The following is a 9,503-nucleotide window of genomic DNA, read 5'->3' as shown; positions in this document are numbered from 1 at the left end:
GCTATGATCACAACAAAGGCGATCGTAGAATTCCTAATTGCGCTACACATCCCTGTCATGACTCAGTTCAGCACAATCCAATAGGGAATCGAGAGATAAGTGAATTGACATCAAAGTGATAAAAACCGGGTAGATGCAAAGCAAAGTATAAATGTCTGTGGCCGTAGAGTGTTTCGTAAAGAGAGCCAATCAGGATGGCCAGAACTTAGATATCGCTCAGTGTTACATGGGGTCTGATCTGAACAGCAAGGGAAACAGTATTATGGTTAAATTTGACACATGCATCAAGTGTTCTAGTGTATACATAGCCGCCCAGTAGACAGTACCGTGCTTTGCAGGACACAGACACACCAGGCTCAAGAGTCAGATAAGCGGATGTTTGCACAGGCAATTGAGCGGCTACAGAACATTCTAATTCCATTTTTGTCCTGGCAAGATGTGCATCTGGTTAGCAGACAGGTCTCTGGTATCAACAAGAGTACATAGCCTCCAGAGTGTGCAACGCCGATCCTGCTCTGCATAGGGTCTTGGGCGAGCGGAATAGGATCTTCTGATGTCATTCGTACACTCCACACCAGCGCAAGGCCGTTTCGAGGCAGGGCACCATTGTTTTTGATCCAAGAGTACCCGCGACTCCCCATGTTCCCCTCAGATGTGTACGGTATTATGACGCAAAGATCCGATTCCGCTCGACCAACACCCTATGCAGAGTTGGATCAGGCGTTGCACAATCTGGGGGGCTATGTACTCTTGGTATCAACGGTTACTTAGCAGAGTTGGCTCCGAATATGAAGTCAGCAGCAGTAAAATATAAGTTAATAGCTATCGATCTGTTATCATGGCTAGACTTTGTATATTAAAATTAATTTCGAATTCTGATGTGTAAAGTACAATCAAACCACCCTAGCGCCCTTTCACTGGGCTTGAGGCATTATATATTTGGTGTTGTACGCCAAATTTGACGTGAAATTGTATGTCAGGTCTGAAAGAACGCAGCTTTACCTCTCTATTACCTGATTCTCTGCATGAACTTGTGAGGAGGTTCATGAAATTCTAGCCGTTCTCTAGGATTAACGCATGTTGGAAGCAGTGACGAGGGCAGTCTCTAGAAAAGTCAGGGGCGACTGCGGAGAGATGAACACACTACAATTCTTAGCTTAGACTCAAGTAGCGTTTTTTGCAGAAGGTTGACAAGGTGCCAACCGCTTTTGTTGGGGAACAGGCTTCCATCATATTCAATTGAAAACAAGCATTTCTGAGAAACTAGAAAAGGGTGAATAGCCTCCCTGTTCCATTTCATTAGATTCCATTTCCGATCACAACAGCAATGCATTCCGTGCACAACTCACGAACAAATTCGGAAATGGTGTGTAGCTCGAAAAGGACAAAAGAAACGATTTATGTTTGATTTATGTTTGGGACCTAAACCAAGAACTGTTACAATGTTTCCAACGGATCTAAGAACAAACCACCACCATGCGAACATCACCTCACTCAACCATGCGTAAACTGCCCTGTGACAAAATTCTTCCCTTTCTCTCTCGCCCTCTGTCGTTCACAGGTATCAAAGGAGGCGAAACCGCCTATTTGTTATGCGACGTAAAATATACTTCAAAGACAACAACAACGCAGAATGACGGAATTTAAAGTTGATAGATCATCAAAATCAGCTTCAAAATCTTGAAGACCAGGTTGACTGATACCTTGGATACAATTGCACAACATACAAAACAGTAACCGAAATTCTGTTTGAAACCCACAATATCCCGATGGATTGGGTTATTTGAAGGACGATAGCAACCACATAATTATAACCCTGATCAACGACTAAATCATGGAAAGATACACCGAGTCCTGTGGAGTGCACCGTCACGCGCAAGAGATATTATTGTGTGTGCTGTATTTCGGTAGCTTACCAGGTGCATCTGCCGCTAGGGTTTATCGGGTGTTAGCGGCCGTCGTGAGTTTCCTTCGGGAACGGATGCGATAATTTACTCTTTATAACTCTTTACCAGGCGCCTTTGGAATCCAGATATCATTAGCGTAATGGCAGTGCCGCCAAGCTCCTCGGGTAAATGCCACATTATTCTCATTTTCTGCACCTACAGAGTAGAACGTTTCCATTGTCCTCAAGGTAACTCATGCTGGCAGTGTGGAATCACCGGATTTTGTTTGCAGGAACTTCTCAATGCTTCTGCTGAGAATCTCACCAGTGTGTTTCACCTGGCGCACACAGGATGCCAATGGAGCGGAAACACAGGGTGCATGACATGGCTAGTCCTCGATATGCTCTTCGTCTTCTGCTTATCTCCTCAAATACAGTGGAATTTGGATAAGGTGGTCATGTACACCTCTGGAAGTGGAAACAGTACTAAGAAGGTGTACGTCAGACTATGGCCAACTGCAACCACGTTTCTACGACTCAGATGGGTTTGATCAGGGATTGTGCATAACATTTTGAAACCCGACTGCATTACAATGGAAATTCAAGTTTACACGTGATTTTGTCCGTAGTATGAATCGACTATAAGCAAGTGTACGTCGTACCTGGGTACGTACTCAGTGAATTGAACTTTAACAAAATTACACAAATCTCAACTGATCAGATGGGTATGGAAACGTACTGCCTTAACTCGTATTGCCTTCCCTTCAGTCTGAAAGTTTAGGTTTTGCGATTTTATGTATGCAGAAGCATGGCAAGCGCCAACTGAGCGATGAATATCCCTGTGCCAAAGAAGGTGCATGCCATGCTTCGACTGCTTGTAGCACAACATACAATGTCCTGGTACAAGTCGCAAATGTTTTGCCCTAGCAAATTCAGCCACTGATAAGCATGCGAGTGTAAACACAATACAAGCAATGCGCAAGACATTACATTGGTAGTACATGTACAGAAAGGCTGCAAAATCAGAAGTGGCAGTATGCAAAGCAGACCCAGTTGGCTGGCAGCACTGCATCCGGATATTTGCTTTAGACCAGTGCTGTTCCATTGGTAGCAAGATGTTGCTCTCTTTCAGATGATCTGCATTGAACCCTCTAATTCTTCTCCCTGACCTTTTCAGTTCCAAGCCGTTTTGTTACTAGTATTTCAGCCTGCTGGTGTGGCACTTTAGCAATACATTTCCCATTCATTATGTCACTGTGCTCTATCTTTATTTCTGCTTAGCATACTTTCTCCTATTTCTGCAGCTAGACAGAATCATGAGGTATCTGTTCAGCATTTTCCAAGGAAAATTAGAACTTCTACCTGGCAAACATTAGGCTTTTATAATGTCAGCTGAGTGTTTTCGGTGACAACTTGTTCCGCTGGTCCCGGAGCAGAGCACAAACTACACTCACAAACTCTATTCCAAACGAATAATATGTGTAAGCATGCAACAAAACTGAAGGACCCAACAACCTCTTACAAGTAGGATCTGATTACAAGCATGGGTATTTGATGCTTAAATTGACTGCAAGTACTCAGCAAGACATGCAGGTTGAAGCTGGAAATGCGATGCAGTCGTGTTGCCGTAAAAGACGCGTGGCAATTGGTGAATATAGCTGCAATGCGAGGTCATAGAAAATAGAAAAAACTGGTGACAAACACAACTGGCGAAATTTAGGTCAATACATGCATGATTACAGTGGATAATTACAATGTGAGGTTCATCCGCCGTCAGTAGAGGACTCAAGTTGCCAAAGTCTAAAATACAAAGTTCACACATTTAATGGAAGATCGAACATGAGGGATTTCATCACTCCGCGTTTCAAGAATTGAATGGAGCACCATACAATTATCTTACAATAACCGTGCTAGAACAGTTTCCTCGTAAAAAAGAACGCAAATACAGAGAAAAAGACAAACTTCAAGCTCTTCAATATCATCTTAAAAGTTTTCCACAAGTGTACTTTGAAGCCTTAAGCCTTTAGCGAGGTGATTGAAACAGCGCAAGGAAAACAGAACAGTGTTTGTAGAAGGCATGCAACAAGTAGAAAAGGACACTTCAGTGTATGGTGTAAGTTAAGATTCGTGTGGCACCTCTTCAGCAATATCTACTTGCGCTTAGTAAGCAATATCTATGTACACACCCTCGCCGCAGTTGTTTTGCTCCGGCTCTGCTGTTCTGTTCCCGTACAGCTCACTCTCCGTCATGACTGCTGGCGTTTCAGTAATACTACTATGCACATCATCATGGCAAAGCTGTGATCCATCCTTTGGTCCGGACGTCTTTGATCTGCTGCGTAGGTAGAGCTTGATAACCATAGCCGCCGTGATGAAGCCAGTTGCATACGACCCAATCGCAACGCCAATCACCACCCCCGATGAACTGCCCTTGCTCACTACCCCTACGAGAGGCACAAAATTGGGAGAAAAAGGGCTCCGCCTCATTACATTAACACAATTGTTGTGGAAATGACAGCTCTGACATTACAGTAAGGAGGAAGAATTGTTCTGTAGACACTGTAAGAATTTACATGTAAGTTTTTTAAGTCTGAGCATGTTTCCTGCACAATTTGTCCTCTCTTTTCCAACACAGTAAAACAGTCCATTCCGACTTTCATCGTTTTTCCGTATCCGACTAGCTCTGGACCAGGCTCTGGACCAGGCCTGTGGAAGTGTTTTAAATATTAGCAAATCCCACTACGTAAGATAGAGCAGATTGTAGGTCAGTGTATGTGTACAGATGTGCAGTTAAACATGTTCATCCGATCATTCATTCGATAAATTTGATTGATCTTGATTGATCTTCCTCATGAAAATACATGTAAAGTCCTAACCAGGGATGTTTTATTGATCGACGTCAGGAAGAAACGTTTGGCCCGATCGTAATCAGTACAGTTCCACCTCCCAACGACACACGTGCACTCTTCGACCCAACACATTCACCGCACCAACACTAGGACAAGTGCTAGTTGAGTACACAGGATAGGAAGACTGCATATCAAACCGGTAGCATTTAGTTAACTGACCGACTTCAGATTTTCGCCTTCCACTAACTAGCAGTTGGCTTATAATGCTCGACAAATTGGCAGATTCGGCTCGATAAGCAGTGAAATCGACAGAAACATACTAAACTGATGGCGAGCAATTCACCGAAATTTGCTAGTACTCTTCATCCACATACCAAACATGCATGAAACATACCGGACAAAGTACCAAATTCTGTCGATTTTTCTGCCGGCAATATCCACCAACGGTTACTTCATAGTGTTTACTGAGAGAAGAGCTGCGTCGTGTACACATAAGAACTCAACGGTACGATGATTACCCAGTGGTTTGAGAGAGTTGCAATATGAGAAAATGGACTGCACCTACCATGGTCATAGATAACAGAGAAACTATGTTGTAAACCTTGCAGGCCCTGCCATTATTAGATCAAGCTATATACATGCTATACATGTACCAGTTCCCTTATAATTTATTGGCATGGTTGTATTTGAAGAAACTCCTCCACTATTTCCATTAAACAAAAAACGTTCCACGTACGTATTGCCTCATTTGGCGGATTCCCACCCACCGATGACAAGATGGTTGGTGCCGGTTTTCGGGTTTGCAACATTGGTGTGGTTGGTGACGCTGAAAATGATGGCGATGCTTGTGTTGTAGTGGTAGGCTGCGCTGAAGGTCGGGCAGTTTTAGCCAGAGTCGGATTAATGGAGGGCATGTTCATATTGGCGGAAGTGGCTGTGGACTGGAGACTTGATGTCTCATTTGATGGGATTGTATACGTCGGTTGGTCTATTATGAGGGAAAAGGTGAAAAGATCAACACAATGTATGGTAACCAGCTCGTGGGACAGGCTGTATCCAACAACTGTTGGATACAGCCAGATATAATGTTCATGATATAATGGCGGGCCAAACCAGTAATGACTCGACATTATGTGAGTATTTCAAAATATTTAGTCCTGACTTCGCCGACGTATTCCGATACAACAAACATGTCCCATTTATTCTACTGGATGCTCCTCTCCTCTATAACACAATCGGCTCCAAGGGTAATAAATACCAGCACTTTGGGGTCAGCGGAAATGTCTACAGTACTGCTTTGATTTAGTTTAGAATTAACTGGATTGATAGAATATTCTCGTTCAATGCTAACTCAACTGGTGTACAGTTTTATTGTCTCTAGGCATAGTAACATGTTTAGCCAATGAAGAAACTCCTGGCACATATAGTAGTTCGATGTGCCACAATAATCGGCCTCAAATTTATACATCCCGTGAATGTACATGTACGTGGCGGAGACTTTTGCAAAACCGTTCCGAGTAACACTTGGGGCTCCTCCAGCAGAATGTGTTCAACTCCAACTCGCACACAGATGCATGCGTAGACCAACCCACACGGATGTGATCTGTGGAGAGGTGGTCCCTTTTAACGCATTTATGAGGCAATCAGTTAGTGTTTTATTGACGGGTTCAGCAAGCCAGCCAGTCGTCGAGCAAGGATCACTGCCACTATCCAATTTAACCTCGTTTAGTGAGACTCTCATTCTGGTTTTAGCAGGTGGTGCACACGTAGTCCAAGTTCCTGAAGTGTTAATATTATTATTACTTGTAAGACATTAAATTTTAGCGTCCCCTGTCACTGGATTTACTGATGTAGACAATACACTGCAATCAATTTTACAGTTTTTGGAGGTATAAAAACGGAGGAGACTGGTTGCATGGATCGTGTCTCCGTATGCTATACAGTCACACCCAGTTGAAATGCGTATGCTATGAATGATGATACTAGATACAAGTAGATTTGTTTATATTTGAGACTCTAGATCCGAAATGGGGGGTTATGTCGTTTGGCGCAGTATTAAAAAATGCATTTGAAAGTTGAGTTTTCTGTATAAAGCGATATAGTTATAAATCACTAAAAATAAATAAAAGCACCCATAACTCTGTGAAAGATAAAGGTTTTGGACCTAGGTTTTTACAGAGTGATCTGCTGGGGCACAGCAATGTCATGGTATAGATAACTCAAAATGCTCAAACATTGGATGGGATTTTGAGGCTCAATTTTTGCATCTCGCAGTTACAGTAGCTTCAGGCTGAGTTCACACGACAACGAAGTAGGACCGAAACGGAAGCACATCGTTGCGTTTACTTTTATCGTTTACCCAACAATGCACGGAAACGCATCCCAGAACGGAACGAAATGGAAACGCACTTCAAAGTATTTTGAAACGTTTTCAAAAACGTTTTCGTTCTTGTTTAAACAGTGAAAACGATTGGAAACGAAACCCGGTCGTGGAGCCCATTCCGAACGGGAATATATCGCACGGAAAATATTCAAACCAAGTGCACAAACAGGGTTCATGAGCTAGCCAACTCTAACTAGCGTGTTACTTCTCGCCCTTGCGCCAGGTCAGCACGTGCCACTTGAGCTTGATGTCCGTTTTAGTGTGCATGGTTCAAACCATTTGCTGTTCTCGTGTAAATGGTTTGAAAACGATTCGCGGACAGCGCGTTTGCGATTCGTTCTGCTTCGTTTCGTTCCGTCCCCGTGCAAACGCAGCCACAGAGACAGTAACATTTCCTCATCCTAGGGAAGCAACGAACATAGGGATTAAAGCGGCTTGGAGTGGCTCAGACCTGACCACGCACTGATTGGCCATACACAAGCACCATTTTGATTGTTAAAACAGTGTACATGCGGCATACCGTGCCTCCAACATGTGATAATGACATTACGATTAAACAAACCCAATACCGCAGCATTCGCTTTTGATTTCATAGAGAGAGATTTAGATAGAGAGAGAGGGAGAGAGAGAGAAAGAGAGAGAGAGAAAGAGACAGAGAGAGAGATAGGGAGAGAGAGAAAGAGAGGAGGTAGAAAGCCACGGATGGATAGACTGGGGGCACTAATCGAATCTAGGTACAGCTCAGTTTGGGAACTGTCGCCCTTTGTCTATATAACCCAGTATAATTATAAGTTGAGTTACTTTTGCCACTAGTTAATATCACTCTTCATTGTGTCGAGTTTTCCTCCTCATTTTAGTTCATCATGCAGTGAGTGTTCAACAGTAAAAAAAGAAAAAAAGTGCACAAACAGGGTTCAAGAGCTAGCCAACTCCAACTAGCGTGTTACTTCTCGCCCTTGCGCCAGGCCAGCACGTGCCACTTGAGCTTGATGTCCGTTTTTGTGTGCACGGTTCAAAACGATTTGCTGTTCTCGTGTAAATGGTCTGGAAATGATTCGCGGGCAGCGCGTTTTCGTTCCGTTTTGCTTCGTTTCGTTCCGTCTCCGTGTAGATATAGAGTCAGGGCGAATGCAAGAGTCTTGCATTCGCCCTGACTGTATATCTCTCTCTCTTCCCCGGCTATAATGTTGTCATTTCGTTCGTCATTGTCTCCGTCTCTTCTCTCCACTAGCGAGAGAGAGAGAGAGAGAGAGAGCTTGGAAGCTCAGGGCTCTACGATATGCGTTTATGCCTAGCTCATCATGCATGTTATTGGAAATGTTTTTTCCATTGATTGGCTACAACATTGTATTGCAAAAACGTTTCAATCGGTTTAAATATGAGTTAGGGGCAAGACATTAATTCCAGAATTTATTAGGTTATATAAACTTTCTCTTTGCATTCGAGAGTAATGCGACACCGTCTACCACCTTGATGACCTAGGCAAAAAAGGATAGGGATTTTATAAATTTTTCATTTCTCCTTTTTTCGAGACATAACCTAGGATTCGAAAACGCACTATCGCCCTGCATGTATCCCCCGATACACTTCGCATCCATACTCATTCTTCCAAGTTGCTTTACGTTATGATCTTGTATTTGAAATCCTTATTTGAATATCGTGGCCAGCTATCTTTGATGGTTTTTTCTTTTCCATATCCACGGGAATAAAATTAATGTTATTCCACCTGCCTGTTCCAGTTGTCCATTGTATGCTGGGAATAAGACGCTTTATTAACAAGACAAGTCATATTAAAACGTACCATACTGCGGTATTGCAATTGCACGGGCTGTAGTTGACCTCGGAGAAGACGTTCCTCCATTCCTGCCCGCCAACTCGGCTAGTACTATCAACACGATCGCAAATACCCAAACGGTGATATTCATTTCCATATTGGACTGACTCATTTCGGCAGTGCCCCGCCTCGACTTGAACGATACAATTAATGAGTTTCTAGCCAGCGATCGTCCTGCCCACACCACGCAAACATCACAGAGGCCAATATGAACGTTAGAATCCCCAGACGGATCTCAGAAACAGGGTGACTCGTAGCCTTGGCCTCAACTAAGACCTTGCTCAAATCTGAAATGACGCCTGTGTTCAGAACAGAACAGCGATGAGGTTAAATGTACATGATAGTACATGAACACAATAGCGAAAGTTTCCAGATTGCCTAGAGTGCTCAACACTACAAGGATGGAGCATTACCACAAAGGCAGAAGAGAACTCAGTTCTCAGTTCTCAGTTCTCTTCTGCCTTTGTAATAGTACATGGACATGTAGACCAAAGCACAGCCAAGCAAAAGAGAATGCGGGCCTGGTCGGCATGCAGCCAGTGGTAACTGAAG

The 9,503-nt window shown here is 43.4% G+C and overlaps 1 protein-coding gene across 1 annotated transcript; it reads right to left on the bottom strand.

Moving 5' to 3' along the window:
- Positions 1-3,422: 3,422 nt before the first annotated feature.
- Positions 3,423-9,124, bottom strand: LOC135826420 (uncharacterized). Its single transcript, XM_065339030.1, has 3 exons — positions 8,919-9,124; positions 5,471-5,722; positions 3,423-4,329 (listed from the first exon to the last, which is right to left on the bottom strand). Exons 1-3 carry the CDS (start codon positions 9,061-9,063, stop codon positions 4,046-4,048), a joined length of 681 nt encoding a protein of 226 aa, XP_065195102.1. The 5' UTR covers positions 9,064-9,124; the 3' UTR covers positions 3,423-4,045.
- Between the last annotated feature and the right edge of the window lie 379 nt (positions 9,125-9,503).

Source organism: Sycon ciliatum, chromosome 10 (genome assembly GCF_964019385.1).
Source record: "Sycon ciliatum chromosome 10, ocSycCili1.1, whole genome shotgun sequence".
In the NCBI taxonomy this organism is placed as follows: Eukaryota; Metazoa; Porifera; class Calcarea; order Leucosolenida; family Sycettidae; genus Sycon; species Sycon ciliatum.
The sequence above is the reverse complement of the archived record's forward strand: the minus strand, read 5'-3'. Positions and strand labels throughout refer to the sequence as shown.

What these genes read in the sequence shown, in the direction of transcription:
- LOC135826420 (XM_065339030.1), bottom strand. Translation starts at nt 9,063, where the DNA reads ATGAGTCAGTCCAATATGGAAATGAATATCACCGTTTGGGTATTTGCG. An exon ending in AATTGCAATACCGCAGTATG is followed by an intron (nt 5,723 to 8,918) that starts GTACGTTTTAAT and finishes CCCTCATAATAG; the next exon opens with ACCAACCGACGTATACAATC. An exon ending in TCCGCCAAATGAGGCAATAC is followed by an intron (nt 4,330 to 5,470) that starts GTACGTGGAACG and finishes TGCCTCTCGTAG; the next exon opens with GGGTAGTGAGCAAGGGCAGT.